General features: G+C 37.8%; 2 protein-coding genes across 2 annotated transcripts; both read left to right on the top strand.

Moving 5' to 3' along the window:
* The first annotated feature begins 1,041 nt into the window (after window positions 1-1,041).
* On the top strand, window positions 1,042-9,899 carry angptl6 (angiopoietin-like 6). The gene is made up of 8 exons (XM_056753669.1): window positions 1,042-1,289; window positions 2,298-2,808; window positions 3,312-3,431; window positions 3,515-3,698; window positions 5,369-5,562; window positions 5,791-6,061; window positions 6,136-6,905; window positions 9,762-9,899. Exons 2-7 carry the CDS (start codon window positions 2,326-2,328, stop codon window positions 6,318-6,320), a joined length of 1,437 nt encoding a protein of 478 aa, XP_056609647.1. The 5' UTR covers window positions 1,042-1,289; window positions 2,298-2,325; the 3' UTR covers window positions 6,321-6,905; window positions 9,762-9,899.
* Window positions 9,842-17,179, top strand: icam5 (intercellular adhesion molecule 5). Its single transcript, XM_056752302.1, has 12 exons — window positions 9,842-10,010; window positions 10,084-10,401; window positions 10,614-10,877; window positions 10,966-11,289; window positions 11,495-11,758; window positions 11,847-12,170; window positions 14,384-14,632; window positions 14,750-15,079; window positions 15,173-15,412; window positions 15,518-15,745; window positions 15,844-16,098; window positions 16,264-17,179. Exons 1-12 carry the CDS (start codon window positions 9,842-9,844, stop codon window positions 16,434-16,436), a joined length of 3,138 nt encoding a protein of 1,045 aa, XP_056608280.1. The 3' UTR covers window positions 16,437-17,179.
* The last annotated feature ends 1,052 nt before the right edge of the window (window positions 17,180-18,231 follow it).

The raw sequence follows: 18,231 nt of genomic DNA, 5'->3' as shown, positions 1-18,231 counted from the left end.
AACACAATCTCTAAACTGATTTTAATCCTTTACAACTGAGGCTATATGTAGACTATGTTTCGGAACCAGTTACCGACGAGTCATTTTCCTAAGTCTTATTATTGAGATTTTAAGTATCTAAATACACGATGTGTTTGTGCTGCACTTAAATCCTATACCATTGACACGTAATAAGAAATGTAAACGTTATTGTGCTTTTAATTCCGAGAAAGCTCAACTCCTCCGTTTACTTGCATTTGTTTACATGCTTCTCTTGCCACAGCCAATATGGCGGTGCCGTTGACGTATCGCAGCAGATGACAAAAGAAGCCAATGCGCGGTCTAGTATTTCTTACGTCTATGTTTCAATGGCCCGCTATAAGGGCGTCGTCCGCCATATTGGAACAGTAAGAGCCGGTCCGTAAACACTCAAGATCAAGCCGACTTTGTTTGTGAAGAACATATTTATTTTTGTGTAAACTCAATCTTTATATTTACTACACTAACACATGACAACAACGAATGTATATCCCATTTTTGGGGATATGCAGAGTGGCATTCAACCATACTGTGAGTGACGTCAGTGGACCGTTCCAAGATGGCGGGCACGTCTACATATCTATAGTCTGCACAGCGCCGCATCGTCCAAGAACACCAGGTGGCGCCATAATATGTCTTCATACGTATCATGTAAAACACTCATAACAAAAATGTTTTAGACATCGAACAGTTTGTTAGAGCCATGGTGTTTTCCTCACTCTTCAGCCTTAATGTTTTGAGCACAATAACCATTTAAATGTCACTAGCTAATAACTTCAATTCAGCCAGTTAATGGCTAATAATGGTGGTTCAGACAGACTCTCTATCTCTGCCCATGTGTAGACGGTGTGCATGTATGGATAGGGCCGTTTATAAGTAAAGAGGAGGGGAGCTGGTCTCATTAGACTGCTTTGTAATTACACCCTTCTTTGTTTACAGATCCCCTGACAGGATCTGATAATCCCACTTTAAAAGTTTACTGTCAGTCTGGGTGTCTCCCATTTCTCCACTGCTAACTTCCTTTGAACATCTCCACTGAAGGACAGCCAGCGTAGACCAGAGCTCTTCTGACACTACAGTCCTTTAAATAACAACTAAAATACTGATGGCCAAAGCCATTTAAACATATTTGAGCAATTTGTTTTAAAAGTAATGTTGTGTAGATATTACATTCAGTTGATTATAAAGTAGAAAGAACTACATTTTGTGAGAATAGAACTGAACGCACCAAAACCAGCAGAGAAGTTCATCTGGTGATATTCCACGAGAAGGTAAGAAACATGTTTAGATAATGTGATTTCTCACCTTACAAAATTTGGTTTCAAATATCCGTCACTACATTATTTGAACCTTATAATATGTTAAGAAAAGTATTTTGAGCTAGCTACAGTTACAAGTAGTTACAAAAGAGTTAAAAAGTTTCTTGATATTAAAAAGTACAATTGAAAAATGATATTTAGCCAAAACATTAGATATGAACTTAAAAATAATATTTATATAGATTTTTTGTTCGTTGTTGCGTTAGTTCTCTTTTTTAATTATTATTTCTGAAAATATATGATATCTGATATTATTTGGAATGCAATATAAACTACATTATTTTGAAAATCTTTCGTTATTCCTATCATTCATATTCAACATATTTTGCCATGTCAACTTATATTTTCCCCTCTTATTCTATTTGAATGGCTTGGTGATTTGGTTGAGTGGTTAATTGCTTAAGTTTATGATGCCTACCAAAGCTTTGTTTTGTTCATCCATGTTGACTTTTGGAATTGATTTAGACAATTGAATGAAATGACAGGTTGACTCAGGCTGTTTCCTGTTGACTATCCTTTGCTCATGTTGACATGTTAATTAAACCAAGAAAAGGCAAAACTTTCACGTCCTGAGTTAAACAAGAAACATCTGGCATACATCAAAAACTGCAGGCCTCTTTATTTCTGTTCACTGTCGACCTATGAGTGTAAAAGCTGGGGGAGGTGGGTTGACAATATTAAGACAGTTACATCGTCTAACAATTTCTAGCTCATTAGAAAAAGCCCTTTTTGCAAGTCACATTCAATCTGAACATTAAGAAAAACTTGCCTGCTGTATGAAATGTTGAATAAAATCATAATGTAATGTACAAAATGTATTGAACGGTGTTTATTTTAATTGCTTTGCTAGTCAAGCATCATAGCAAAGTATGTAAATACAGGCATCTTATAAGCCTTGATCTTGCATATTCACATCAGTAATAATTTTTCACTTGTTTGTGTTTGTATGGATGTGATCAGACGATTTATTGGACCATTAAACACCCTAATGAAGATTCCAGTGACTTGTTGCCTGCTTCTCCTGCTGTGTTTTGAGAGGACGTGCTGCGACAAGAGCCGTAAACAAGCTTCCAATGCAGACACCTCCAAGGCTGATGTCAGCCAAAAGAGGCCGTCTCGAGCATCAGAGAATAAGCCAAACCGCTGCTCCTACACCTTCATCGTACCCCAGCAGAAGATAACAGGGGCCCTCTGCGTGAGCACCGAATCCGCCCGCGGCAACCGCTCAGAGATGGCGGCACTGCGGGCACAGCTGACACGGCAGCAAGAACAGCTGGATAGAATGCGTGGGGAGCTGGAGCACGAAGGCACGCTGGCCAATGAAATGAGAGTTCTGCGCAGGGAGAGCGTCAACATGAACGCCCGCATCACCCAACTCTACGCCCAGCTGCTGAATGAGATCTTACAGAAGAAGGATCAGGCTTCGGAGCAACAGCGGCTCGAGAGTTTGGTGATTAACGCAACATCTCAGGTAGCGCAAAGATTTATGCACAGAAAACTTCATCGTAAATAAGATTTTAGTCAAATCTCAAGTGTTTGTCCATGACAGCAGTGAGGTTTATGGCAGAGCAAATTGAGATTTGCTTCCTTGATTTTTCTCCTGAGAAGAATGTTTAATGTGTAAAAAAGTTGTGCTCAGATTGACACTAAAGCATGCCTTCAAAAATCTTTTTTTTATTAAATCAAAATTACAGGATGAACTCTGCTATTTACATCCATTGTATATAATACTATATAAATATATATATAAAATATTATTATTTATAAAAAATATTATTCGTTTTTAACTAAATTCTTAATTCTAAATTATATATAAATTCTATTTATTTTTTATTGAATAAATTGTATTTTTCTATTATATACATATTAAATTCAATGTGCATATATCTATTTATTGTATTTGGGTCGCTCATTTTCTGCTTTTCCAATTTCATGATCAACTTTCTGCGTCTGCGATATATAAAATCCCATCAGGTCCTGCAAATGACAACTAGTTACAGAGACCTGGAGAAGAAATTTGACATGCTCACTTCTCTCGTGAGCAACCAGAGTCAGATAATCTCACAACTGGAGAAACAGTGCAAAGCACAACAGGTACAAGCTGAACTCCAGACATCTTACAAACCCACGGGGTAATCCCCCAAAACACTAACAGAAATTTCTGACGATCCTCACAGGAAGATAGACCACATCCGGTTCAACAGTCAAGTGAAACGCTGAGTGTAGAGTCTAAACATGTTGCCAGCAATGTCCAAAGAGACCAAAGTGCCCAGGAACACGGATCACAGGAACCGCCGGAGACCTTTGATGACGCACCCACTGTAACACCTTTCATCAGTTACCCCGTCACTAAATCACCAGGTAACATAACGTTCTGTTGCTAAGGGGTTGCAAGGCTGATCCGAAGGGTTTCCTGGTCAAAAGAGATCAGATAGTCACGTGTCTTGGGTTTTGTCACTTTCAAGCTGAAATTTCTACATCTACTGATTTCTCAATATACCACAACATTGACATACAATTCCCAGCCCTAGAGCCATAGCAAATGAGTGAGAACCCCAGATATGGGTCACTGTGTTTCCCATGTTTAGGAATTCAGACGCCCCATGTGTCAGTGACCCACAACGAGGAAGCTTTATCTCAGAGAATTCCAAACAATGTCTTATCAGAGGTACTGACCCCCACACTTCATATGATGGAAGGGCTGAGAAGGCTAAGAGCTGTGTGTTACCATTAGCACACACACAAACATGTGCATGTGTACAGAACACAAATCAGATAATCACCACCTTCTTGAAGTTTTGCCACTTAAAACATTGAACTACGACACATTGCTTTTTTGCCGGGGTGTAAGATTAAAGGACAGCGGTAAAGCTCTATTCAATGACCCTGACATTCCCAAATGACAGGACCTGTTAGAGGCAGCTAATGGTGATATTTACTGTACATTAGTGCACGGTTGTGTTTGCTGTACTTCTATTTTATTAAAACAAAAGCATTTAACAATGCACAATGTTCTCTTTTAGGTACGTGCTAGGATTTTGGTCAGTTTGGGAGTTGGTCTGTATTAAATATAATTAGTTTAAATATAATTTATTGATGTTCATGTCGTACCATTTACACCCATTTAGAGAATTAGACAAATGTGTGCACTGCTTGAGATGTGCAGATGGTGGAATAGTTTTTGTGGGAGTAGGAATTCCTACATGGTGAGCTGATAAGAAGGCTGAGATAAAGACTGAGTGTGTGACCTGGTCGCAGCCCCTTCAGATCCTCCACACATCTGCTCATTAGAGACACCTCCCATCTCACCCTCTCCTTTCAATTCACTTTTAGATACAGTGACACCAGCATCTGCATTTATTAAACTGTACCTAAAAATAAAGGTCTTCACAGTGTAGTGAAAAATCAAACTTATGGCATATATTTATTTTTATATATTTCAAATAAAGTTAAAAAGTACAGTTAAAATATACAGAATCAAGCAAATATTATAATTCAGAAAATCAAGGGAAGAGGTTTTTAGATACATCTAGAAATTATGGGATTGGCAAACACTGTTCAACTTAAAAGTTAATTCAACTTCAAAATATTAGTTAACTCAACAGGAAATTGATTGTTAACTCATATTTTTAAACTGGTATTACTCATAATTTTAAGGCAACCAGGTTGAAAGTTGAAGCCAACTTTTTAAGTTGAACCAATAAAAATAACAAATCATTTTTAGTATTTTTATAGATTCAGTTAATACCTGTGGTTTCTTGTAAGGGGAAGTGACTTAATACATCACATTGCAATTCTGTGACCAGTTGATTAGAGATGATCAAAAGTTAGTTCTTAGAAAAGGTGTGGTATACATGTAACGTCATTTGTTGTTTTCATTTAAAAAAATCTATATAACATACATGTTTGTTCTAACGCAATGAAATAATATATTTAAAAATGAGATTAAAACATCTAAAAGTGTCCAGATGCTTTTTGGGACACTCTATTCTGAACAGTGTTCTGAAATTGTTAATGATCTCCTGTAAAAGGGCCCTGGCAGGACTGTCAACATGTGCTGGAGTCAGGAGAGAAGACCAGTGGTATCTATCTGTTGCGCCCGCTTAACACCAACCATCTGCTGCAGGCCTGGTGTGATCACAGCAGAACAGAGGGTGGCTGGACGGTTATACAGAGGAGACAGGATGGATCCGTTAACTTCTTCAGGACATGGGATCAATACAAGGTGGATATTACAAAACTATCAATCACGTCTGTCAAATCTTAATCAATGCATCCTAATACTAACTGTACACTGTGTATATTGTTGGAAGATTTGAAGTTTGTTTGCAAGATCAATCTCAAGCTTTTTGTATTTATACATTGGTTTATTTGTTGTTGTAAGAACTATTAATATACAAATGTATTCTTAGTAATGAAATCATCAAATAAAATGATTATTGACTGTACACAGCAAGGCTTTGGGAATCTGGATGGAGAGTACTGGCTGGGTCTGGAGAATCTGTACTGGCTCACCTCACAGGTCACCTACAAGCTGCGAGTAAGCCTGGAAGACTGGCAGGGACGTCAGATGTATGCAGAGTACGACAGTTTTCGAGTTGAACCCGAGAACGACTGGTTTCGGCTGCGGTTAGGCAGTTACCAGGGCAACGCAGGAGACTCTCTCTCATGGCACAACAATAAAGCTTTCACAACTCTGGACCGCGATAAAGATGCTTACTCAGGTAACCCATCATGTGCTCTCTTTTTAAGGCACATCGCAATGTTTCTGCATTTCTCTGATCTCTGTCTTTCATAGGTAACTGTGCTCATTACCAGAAGGGCGGTTGGTGGTACCACATGTGCGCCCATTCTAACTTGAACGGGGTGTGGTATAGAGGTGGGCATTACCGAAGCCGATACCAGGATGGTGTTTACTGGGCGGAGTTTCACGGAGGCTCGTATTCCTTGAAGAGAGTGGCCATGATGATCAAACCAGTTTGAGCTGGACAGAATTAAACAGAGCTCTTATAATCATTGCTAAGACAAACATGTTATAGACTGAAGAATGATGCAAAGATGAAGAGAAATTCATTGACTTTCTGAAGTTCTTGTTGATAAGCCCCTGATACCTCATTTTTATTCATGAAAATATGAAATTGTGTTGTGTTATTATTTGCGTTACGGCATCAAGCTCCATTTTCACCTCTAAAATGTATATGTACTTATTTTAAAACTACTGCTTTACTTGAAAGTGCTACTAATATGTATGCTTTTATGTTTAACTGCTGAACAATTCATAAAATGTATCAAAGCCGAATATTTTGTTTATTGTAAACGATGTTGCGTCATACCTTTAGCGGCTTCCCTCTTTCTAACTGGCAGCAGGATATCCTGTCATTATCGTCTCAGACATTTTACACCACACTTATTGAATGCAGATACAATCACTTTCATTATACATTTTTGAGCTTCAAGAAACGACACATCCATCTTCCATCACTCACATTATAGACATCATTTGTTGGGTGCCAACGATGCTTTTATCTCATCTGCTGATGAGTGTCTTGCTCACTCTTACACATGGAGGTAAGTTCTAAGCATGTTTATTTGTCATTGCAATGCATCTTTCTGTGGATCTGTTGGTGTCTTTGAGTATCATAGCTCCAGTTTACTGTCACCCGTTCTGTGTATGACAAACTATATATCATTGGAAAAGTCTAAGACTCTAGAATACAGATTTCTTTGGTGTTTTTGTAAAATAATTAATGTAGGGAGAGTTATTGTTTCTTTTTTTTGCTATCCTTTTGCAACCCGTATTTTTTTATGTATTTTTAATCAAAAGGAAACATAAACCTTTATTAAAATTGTGTGTATGTGATTTTGTTTCGTGCAATAATCAGCAACTTTTCTTTTTTCAAACGAGACCAGCCGTAAGTCTATATTTCAAAGAATTCATGAGTTACCGCCATTTTAGTTCAAACGTGCGTTTTCATGTGTAGGCTCAAAAATGGCTCCAACAGTTAACAGGTTTAAAGGGAACAATGTCAGGAAAATATAAGAGTTCATTCTAACAATTCGGTTGGTGCGAACTTGTATTTTATCTGAAACTGAATGCTTCTTTGCCTCAGATGCTCTTTGGGCACGTGGTTGCATGTGCGAGCACATTTTAATTAAAATTGATTGATTTGATAGTTGGAGGACTTCCATTGAAATCAGTTTGTAACTGTTATCTTCTCTCAGTCATTTCATGTAATTCTGGAGACACTACACTTTTTCAGTGATACTTGTTTCATACTTATAAACTGACTTATAAACACTTCTTGTTTTTCCAACATCCATTTTAATGCATTTCAGGAGCACATTATTTTAACATACGAAATCACATGCACAGTCTGATATTCTGTGACATTTGAAAAGTGTTTTTAGAGGGTGTGGGTGATGCTAGTTTCTGAAAAGGAAACTGAGCATGTAAGTCAGCTCTCCATATAGGTTTCACACCTCCACCACCCTGAAGTACTTAATATACTATAGAATGTGAACTCATTTTAGATATATTGTTTTGCATTTTGAGAATATTCAGAACTAAATTAAGAAAAAATGGTCAAGTATTAATGTCAAGCAAATTATTTAGATCATTTCGTCACAGTTAGTTTCTATTAGTTCATTGTCTTTAGCCATACGACTGCCCCATTTTCTTTGACCCCCTGGAGGTGCTGGTTAAATATGGAGATTTGGTCTCAGTGAAGTGCATGGCATTTTTTCTTAATTTAGTTCTGAATATTCTCAAATTAAAAACAATAAATCTAGAATTTGTTCAGATTTTAGAGCAGGTCTACATTCAGTACTTCAGGGTGGTGGGCTCCGGCGTATGCTCCACGCATTGAGGTGTTGTAGGGCTGGGCTCTGGGTCCGGACTGGGACCGATGAGCAGCAAGTTGTTACTCACCAGCACCCATTCCACAATCTCTGCTGAACTTCCCGAGGACCATCTCCAAACAACTGCGCTCTTCAGTCATCGTTCAAGCCTTTCAGGTAGAAAGTACAGAGGCAGTTGTCCGGGTAGTGGGTATGGATGGGTAGTTCCAAGAACAGTCTTGTATTATCCTCGAGGATAAAGTTCCCCTGCTCCAGCATTCTGTATTCTGTAATGGTTCGTGCACGGATCACTTGAGAGACTTAGATAATCTAATAAACAGGTACATTTTACAATTTGAATATCAAGAAAAAGGTCAATATTTTTTGTCACTCATTTCAGAAGTGTTTTCTGAAGTCCACAGTCAACTCAGCCATCTACCAGGAAGTTTTAGAGCACTATATGCTTCCTTCTGTTGACAAGCTTTATGGAGATGCTAATTTCATATTCTAGCAGGACTTGGAACCTGCCCACACTGCCAAAGGTACCAAAAGCTGGTTCAAGACCATGGTGGTACTGTGCTTGATTGGGCAGCAAACCCGCCTGACCTGAATGCCCCGGTGAAGGCGAGGAGAAGACGCGGAGAAGACGACACGAAGAAGACGACGCAAGAAGACGAAGCGAAGAAGAAGACGTGGAGAAGACGACGCAAAGAAGACGTAGCAAAGAAGAAGACGCGGAGAAGACGACACGAAGAAGATGACGTGAAGAACACGACGCAAAGAAGACGAAGCGAAGAAGACAACGCGAAGAAGACGACGCGAAGAAGACGACGTGGAGAAGACGACGCGAAGAAAACAACGCGAAGAAGACGACGCAAGAAGACGAAGCGAAGAAGAAGACGTGGAGAAGACGACGCAAAGAAGACGTAGCAAAGAAGAAGACGCGGAGAAGACGACACGAAGAAGATGACGTGAAGAACACGACGCAAAGAAGACGAAGCGAAGAAGACAACGCGAAGAAGACGACGCGAAGAAGACGACGTGGAGAAGACGACGCGAAGAAAACGACGCGAAGAAGCACACCACCGTTTCCATAAACAATACCGAACAAATAACTGAACTAGGGAGAGGATTTAAATAGGATAGATAACGAGGGGTAGACAGGCGATGGGGATTTACTAATAATGTCCAGATGATGGGGATCAAATGTGACAAGTGCAAGTGACTTATAAACACTTTCTGTTTTTCCAAATCCATTTTAATGCATTTCAGGAGCACATTATTTTAACATACAAAATCACATGCACAGTCTGATATTCTGTGACATTTGAAAAGTGTTTTTAGAGGGTGTGGTTGATGCTTCTAAATAGGAAACTGAGCATGTAAGTCAGCTCTCCAAATTGGTTTCACACCTCCACCACCCTGAAGTACTGAATGCACTATAGAACGTCAACAAATTTTAGATATATTGTTTTGCATTTTGAGAATATTAGGAACAAAATTTAAATTTGTAAAGTATCAATGTCAAGCAAATTATTTAGATCATTCCATCACAGTTGTTTCTATTCGTTCGTTGTCTTTTGGCAGATGACTGCCGAATTTTCTTTGACCCCCCGGAGGTACTGGTTAAATATGGAGATTCGACCTCAGTGAAGTGCTTCACCGACATGCCACACCAGGGCTTGAGATGGGAGGGATTTAACACAGAAATCAATACGACTGAAGACAAGAGCTCCTGGACTGTGGAGGAAATGACAGACTGGGAGATACAGCCATCCTGTGTGGTCATCTCCAATGAAACACAGTGTTCGCAGGATCTCACAATTACTATTTACAGTGAGTAAAAAAACTGTAAGGATTGGTGTATGTTTGGGAATGCGATCAAGATCTCTAATATCTGTTTCTACAGAGACTCCAGACAGGGTGTCTATGAGCACAGGGGATGACATAATGACTGAAGGCTCCACATATGAACTCCATTGTGATGTTGTGAATGTGGCTCCTGTTCAGAATCTCATTGTGAAATGGTATAAAGGAGAAACTCTGATGCATAATGAGACCTTCACAGACCCCATCAAGACACCAGTGAATAAAACATCTATACTTCAGATCACTCCAGACAGAAGTGATGATGGAGTTCAGTACAGATGTGAAGCAGAGCTGGAACTGGGAGCAGCAGGACATCAACCTCCTCCAACAGTGACATCAGAACCTATTCAACATCACTGTATACAGTAAGTTTATGCATTATGTTTAAAAAGTCAATATTAAACTTTTGCATGTAATTCATCAAAATGGCATTTAACTGCTACCAAAGTGAAGCAGATTTGACCATTTAAAACCCAACATTATTGCCGTTTCATGTCTTGCCATTATATGTTTTATTTCATGCTGTAGTTTCATTTTACATCACCCCTTGTGTTTAATAACCTTTAACAGGTATAGATGAATGCACTTTACTTCAGTTCAACCCACAGCAAGTTATTGTGAAGTACGGCAGCTCAGTTTCAGTGGATTGCAGCACGAATATCACACATAATGGGATGGGATGGGAAGCCAGTGAGGGATCAGTGTCCATGACCAAAACCCAGAATCTGATCACCTGGAGAGTGCCGAGCCTGACACGATGGGACATACTGCCACAATGCTACATAAGCACTAATATGACAAATTGTGTATCACTTCTCCCAGTCCTCATTTATAGTGAGTTATCTCTCTGTTTATATTTTTGCCATCTATTTTTATGAGGTGTATAATTTATATTGTCTCATCTTTCAATATTTCTCTACAGAGACTCCAGACACGGTGTCTATGAGCACAGGGGATAACATAATGACTGAAGGCTCCACATATGAACTCCATTGTGATGTTGTGAATGTGGCTCCAGTTCAGAATCTCATTGTGAAATGGTATAAGGGAGAAACTCTGATGCATAATGAGACCTTCACAGACCCCATCAAGACACCAGTGAATAAAACATCTATACTTCAGATCACTCCAGACAGAAGTGATGATGGAGTTCAGTACAGATGTGAAGCAGAGCTGGAACTGGGAGCAGAAGGACCTCAACCTCCTCCAACAGTGACATCAGAACCTCTCAACATCACTGTATACAGTAAGTTTATGCATTATGTTTAAAAAGTCAATATTAAACCTTTGCATGTAATTCATCAAAATGGCATTTAACTGCTACCAAAGTGTAGCAGATTTGACCATTTAAAACCCAACATTATTGCCGTTTCATGTCTTGCCATTATATGTTTTATTTCATGCTGTAGTTTCATTTTACATCACCCCTTGTGTTTAATAACGTTTAACAGGTATAGATGAATGCACTTTACTTCAGTTCAACCCACAGCAAGTTGTTGTGAAGTACGGCAGCTCAGTTTCAGTGGATTGTAGCACGAATATCACACATAATGGGATCGGGTGGGAAGCCAGTGAGGGATCAGTGTCCATGACCAAAACCCAGAATCTGATCACCTGGAGAGTGCCGAGCCTGACACGATGGGACATACTGCCACAATGCTACATAAGCACTAATATGACAAATTGTGTATCACTTCTCCCAGTCCTCATTTATAGTGAGTTATCTCTCTGTTTATATTTTTGCCATCTATTTTTATGAGGTGTATAATTTATCTTGTCTCATCTTTCAATATTTCTCTACAGAGACTCCAGACACGGTGTCTATAAGAAAAGAGGTTGACAAAATGACTGAGAGATACACATATAATCTTCAGTGTGATGTTGTGAATGTGGCTCCTGTTCAGTATCTCATTGTGAAATGGTATAAAGGAGAAACTCTGATGCATAATGAGACCTTCACAGACCCCATCAAGACACCAGTGAATAAAACATCTATACTTCAGATCACTCCAGACAGAAGTGATGATGGAGTTCAGTACAGATGTGAAGCAGAGCTGGAACTGGGAGCAGAAGGACCTCAACCTCCTCCAACAGTGACATCAGAACGTCTCAATATCACTGTACAAAGTAAGTTGATGCATTGTTAAATCTTACAGTATTAGATTAACATGATCATCAATATTATATACTTTATATATATATATAGTTAATACTACGTATCAGTCTTTTCCCTATGGCTTTAAGTTAGCAGCTGAACTCTATACATATACAAAGATACACTTTTATGATAATTACAATATAGTATTTTTTAATTATTATGCATAAGTCAAACACCTTGTCGTTGAAGAGACAGGCAGGAAGAGACAGTACTGGCATTAGCACAATGTTATGATCCAGTCTGTGTTTGCCCCGTGTATTGTGGACTTTCTTTGTTACTTCCTGTCCTCTCATATTTTGTAGTCCTTTTTAGTTCTGTTTTCTATTGGTTCTTTTTAAATGTCTTCCCAGGTGTTTCTTTTCCCCTTGTTATCCAGTCTAAATAACCCTTTTGCTTTATTTGTCATGGGTCAGTCATTGTTGCATCTTATTTTGTCTATTCAATCTTGTTCTGCATGTGGATGCGCTTCTCTGCCTGGTAACTATGACTAGTTGTGACAAACAGTTAATACTCATCGAATGATGAGACACATATCAAGATTCCAGGTACAGAAAATACGATCACATAACCCCAATGTTAACATCCCTTCACTGGCAACCCATTAAGTATTTTACTGACTTTAAAGTTCTTTAAATTACTTATAAACCCTTAAACAGCTTAGCCCCTACCTACATAATTGCGCTTCTATCACATTACAACCCATCACACTCTCTAAGATCTCAAAACTCCATACTTTTGATCACACCTAAAACTAAATCCACCAAAGGGGGACGAGCTTTATCATACGTAGCACCTAAACTCTGGAATAGCCTTAATGATACTATTCGAGGGTCAGACACACTTTCTGCCAAGCATTCACTTAATGCTAAATAAACCACCGGGAGATCATTTATAAGATATTATTTACTAGAATGATCTTGTTTGTTCTATAAACACCATGCAACGTGCTTTGGAACAATGTACATAGAATTGAATATAGAATTGAATTCCCATGTAACTTCCCAGACCCTCTGCTCAGTGTTAATGTTACTTTAACAACAATCGTTTGTGTTCTTCCAGCTCAAGTGAATCAAGTTAGTTGATTGTAAATCATATATGACAAAAAAAAATGTAAATCAAAAGTTAAAACGTGAATATTTGGTCTTTAAACAAAGACCATCTTTAAGTTAAATTAAGTGTACATTTATGAATGTGTTTAGTTACTTTGAACATTATTTTTATAAGTTTACAGTGTAGCAACAAATACTTTTTGGGGATTTTAGTGTCCCGGCAACTCACCTGCCTTGCAAATAATTACTGTGCATCTTTAATAACAAATAAAAGGGGATGTTCAATCTTTGGAAAACAATTGTTGATAACCTCATGATGTCAAACTAAATATTTAAATATTTAAATAATGTGATTTTAGTAAAAAAAAAAATCTTTGGTGTTTCAGTGGGATGTCACGGAAATTCGTAATTATTTTATGAGGTGACTAATTTGAATGAATTCTTACGATGTGAATCGGTCAAGACTACCTTTCTTTTTAAGAATTGACAAATGAAATTATAGTATTTAATTGACTTCTCTGCATGGTCGAAACTGTCAAAATTCTGTTGTTTATTTCGGTGTCACAATTATAATAAGTTACATTACATGCAGTTACATTTTTGGTGAAAACCAGGTTACAGATTTGAATTAGAAAATATATTGAAGGTGAGGACTCCTGAGACTAAAATAGCCTTTGGCATGCAGACCTACTTTTTGCTAGTTTACGCTTTAGTTATGAAATTGAGAGCAACGTTTATCTTATATAGTAGCTTTCACGAAAATGGGTTTGTACAGTACCTCCAATGCTTTAATGGGATAGTCCACCCAAAAATGAAAATTCTGTCATCATTTACTCACCCTCAAGTTGTTTCAAACCTGTATACATTTCGTTGTTCTGCTAAACACAAAGAAAGATATTTAGAAGAATGTCATTAACCAAACAGATCTCACCCCCCCATTGACTCTCTATAGTGTTTAAAATGGGGGATGAGAAATGTTTGGTTAATACAATTTCAACGTGTAAGGAATTTATGGGATTTGCCATACACTCTAAAATACATGTCTGTGTAAATCTCTATAGAGAAGGCAAACCTTGTCTTCATTTTTTCTAAAAATCCATTGATTGAAATCACACCCTACTCTTGACCATCAGGTTTACTTCATTTCAACCCACAGCGAGTTGTTGTGAAGTACGGCAGCTCTGTTTCAGTGGACTGTAGCACTCATGTCGCACATAGTGGGATCGGATGGGAAGCCAGTGTTGGATCAGTGCCCATGAAGAGAAACCAGAATCTGATCACCTGGAGAGTGGCGAACCTGACACGATGGGACATAACAGCAATGTGCTATATGAACTATGACAGGAAACAATTAGAAAATCCACTCCCAGTTACTGTTTACAGTAAGTTCTGTGTTACTGTCATCGGTTGTATTTTAATTGACTGAAATAAATAATTTCACATTCATAAAATCAATATGAATTGATGTAACATGAGGTTCTTCAAATCTTGCTTCACAGAGACTCCAGATAGGGTATCCATCAACACAGCTGATCACACAGGACCGATGACTGAAGGCTTCACATATAATCTTCAGTGTGATGTTGTGAATGTGGCTCCAGTTCAGAATCTCACTGTGAAATGGTATAAAGGAGAAACTCTGATGCATAATGAGACCTTCACAGACCCCATCAAGACACCAGTGAATAAAACATCTATACTTCAGATCACTCCAGACAGAAGTGATGATGGAGTTCAGTACAGATGTGAAGCAGAGCTGGAACTGGGAGCAGAAGGACCTCAACCTCCTCCAGCAGTGACATCAGAACATATTAACATCACTGTATACTGTAAGTGATCAAAAATATCTTTCACACTTAAAGTAGGAACAAGAAACTTTTCAAATAATTTTTCGAAGCACTAATCTCATGTTTTTTTCTTAGATAAACCACATATAGTTTTTTGTTATGACTGGGCACCAAAGATCCACAGCACACTGAGTTCATATCCCACAAGTTATTTTTTGATTTCGGCTAACCCTTTACCAAGCATCTCATGGAGCCGTGGATCATCATCTCTAAACGCTTCTACATTTCTTGACAAATACGACTCCGGCGAGTATAAAATCACTGCCAGCAATAAACAGGGTGAATCCAGCTGTATCATAAACATCACAGTAGAGTGTGAGTATCAGAGTTTTTGAGCGACTGTTGTTAAAACCCAATCTTTTGTTATCTGTCTTTATTTGGTCCAATTTGATATCAAATATTATTTTCTCGCCTATATAGATCCCCCCGGATTAAACTGCACTGAAAGCTTCCAGATAAAAGAGAAAACGCTCTTTAAACCTCCTTGTTCAGTTGATGGCGCTCCAAAGCCTGATATCTCCCTCTACAAAAATGGAAAACAGATCCCGTTTCCATATTATCCCAGCAGGAATGAAAGTGCATTGTATAATTTAAATGCAAGTAACACATATGGATCAGTACATCATCCATTACAAATCGACATTCTGTGTACGTTTTTGTTCTTAATTTTTTTTTACATTTTTTACCCACTGTCACATTCTATTGGTGTCTCATTTATTCTCATTCGTTTTAATCCTTTAACACAGATGCTCCAGTATTTGACCCCATGAACGAAAAAATTGAGGTGGAAGCAGACCGCAATATAACCCTGAATTGCAGCTCCTCTGGTAACCCTGAACCTCAAGTGTGGTGGAGCTTTAAAAACAAGAACATCTCCACTGGGGGGCGCTACGTCAGCATAAATATCCAGAAAGCCACGTCTTCCAATTCTGGAGAGTACATATGCAGTGCCACGAATAGAGTTGGACACAGCCGTAAGATCGTCTCTGTGGAGATTAAAGGTTAGATCTAAAACTGTGAAAATAGACAACGATATTGGGACATATTCTCATTTTATGAATGACAGAAAGCACGTTTATGTTTGCTGCCTAAATTGTTAAAAAGGTGTACCTTTTACTACAAGGAAATGACAATAACATTTATCAAACATTCCTTTTCATTTTCAGAAAACATATCTTCCAGCCCGTCTTTTAAACTCTACATTTATATTTTCCTTTTTGTGCTGATAATGATCATTATACTCTGTCTGTACATGTTGAGAAAGAGAAAATCAACTGGAGAGTATCAAATACAGACCGACCATGAACTGAAGCCGTTAAGCAAGGGGGGACTCGAATGATGAAGTGTTATCCTTACAGCATCACTATCTTGAGTAAAGTGAAACAAAGGAACAAACGCTGTGGATTGTATAATGTATATATGGTAGTCAATATGCTAGGAAACATGGTTTGCCTACCTCTACACTTTTATCAATACTTTTATAAACAAAACCATGTTTAACTTTCTTAAACATAAAGATAATAAAGATATCTTATTATCTTAAAGATAATTTGGATGGTCTCCTTGGTAAATTAGTAGCCAGCTGTTTGGAAGAATAAAACACAGGCCTTCAATGGTGCAAATAGTCAACCAGTAAGTCTATTACCAGTTCTGAGCAAAATACTGGAAACGATACTAAGTGAGCAAATTCGATCCTCTTTTAATGAGAATAGTTTACTCTCTGATTTGCAGCATGTATATCAAAAGGGACATTCAACAGGAACAGGATTAACACAGATGACAAACGATTATTTTGCACAGATAGATGATAATAATCTAGTAGGAGCAGTATTGTTAGATTTTATCTCAGCATCTGATGTACTGGATCATAATTATTGCTGGACAAACTGAAATGTTATAAATGTACTTCTCATACTGTACTGTATAGTGGTTTAAAAGTTACCTGTCTAGAGAACAATGGGCAAGGAAGTTATTTAGGACCATTATTATTTTCTATATTTACATATGATCTTTCTTTTGTTTAAAGTGTGCAAAGATATAGTTATGTGTGCCGATGATTAAACATTATATTTATCAGAAACATCAATTGAGCAATTGTCTACTTTTTTGATGAAGAAATTACAATTAGTTACGCATTGGGTGTGTAATAATAAGTTAGTTTTAAATGTGACAAAAAGAAAAAGTATTGTGTTTGGTTCAAATTCAAAATGTAATCTCAAACCAAAGTTAAAAGTGTCTGTGAATAATGTGCATACTGAACAGGTACAGGAAATAAGACTTAAGACTGACAGCAGGTTGAAGTGTGAAGAGGCCTGTCAGTTATTAAGAGTTATTAACATTTTTAACACAACAGTAAATTGCTCAAATTGTATTAACAATGGTTCTTACTCATTTAAATAATTGTCCAGTAATGGTCAAGTGCAGCAAGTAAAGATTTGAATAAACTACAATTAGTCCAGAACAGAGGTGCAAGACTCATCTTAAATTGTAATCGAAGGGCTAATATAAATGGAAGGCATAGGACTTTAGATGCTTATTGGCGAAGGATAGGATGATTATGTCCCTATTTTGTTTTCTTAGAAATATTTCTGTGTCTAGAATTCCTAATGTCCTGTATTGTCAACTTATATATAGGCATGCATCAAAAGAATGTTTTTTACTTGCAGGAACTGTTATACATAGAGGAATGAAAATAGGGAATGACTTACCATCAGATAATACTTTTTTTTTCAAGTAAACTGAGGTTTAAAAATCCTTAAAGGAATGTTTAATGACACAATGTTTGGTTAGTTTTACATTTTTATCTCTTATTGACTTGACTTTAAGTGACTTCATGTTTATTGTAGTTGTTTGATGTAGTTTTGTATTTTATACTTGTTGGGAGCCCAGGAAGATCACATGGGGATCGAAATAAATAAATAAAGCTTCAGAGTTTGAAATTTAGCGGCATCTAGCGGTGAGGTTGTGAATTGCAACCAACGTCTCACTGTACCCCTCCCTTTCAGCACGGCGGCGGCTGACACATTTTCGTCACGTTCTCGCTTCTTTGCTGCAGGACATAATGTATTTACGAAACGCGCTCTGTTGAGCAGTTTGTCCGTTTAGGGCTACTGTTGATACAACATGGCGAATTC

This window comes from Triplophysa dalaica, chromosome 7, assembly GCF_015846415.1.
Source record: "Triplophysa dalaica isolate WHDGS20190420 chromosome 7, ASM1584641v1, whole genome shotgun sequence".
In the NCBI taxonomy this organism is placed as follows: Eukaryota; Metazoa; Chordata; class Actinopteri; order Cypriniformes; family Nemacheilidae; genus Triplophysa; species Triplophysa dalaica.
The sequence above is the reverse complement of the archived record's forward strand: the minus strand, read 5'-3'. Positions and strand labels throughout refer to the sequence as shown.

Bases quoted from the DNA above. Each gene is read 5' to 3' on its own strand.
- angptl6 (XM_056753669.1), top strand. From the start codon at position 2,326: ATGAAGATTCCAGTGACTTGTTGCCTGCTTCTCCTGCTGTGTTTTGAG. The intron at 2,809-3,311 runs GTAGCGCAAAGA...AAATCCCATCAG, and splicing joins TGATTAACGCAACATCTCAG to GTCCTGCAAATGACAACTAG. The intron at 5,563-5,790 runs GTGGATATTACA...GACTGTACACAG, and splicing joins GGACATGGGATCAATACAAG to CAAGGCTTTGGGAATCTGGA.
- icam5 (XM_056752302.1), top strand. From the start codon at position 9,842: ATGCCACACCAGGGCTTGAGATGGGAGGGATTTAACACAGAAATCAAT. The intron at 10,011-10,083 runs GTGAGTAAAAAA...CTGTTTCTACAG, and splicing joins TCTCACAATTACTATTTACA to AGACTCCAGACAGGGTGTCT. The intron at 10,878-10,965 runs GTGAGTTATCTC...ATTTCTCTACAG, and splicing joins TCTCCCAGTCCTCATTTATA to AGACTCCAGACACGGTGTCT.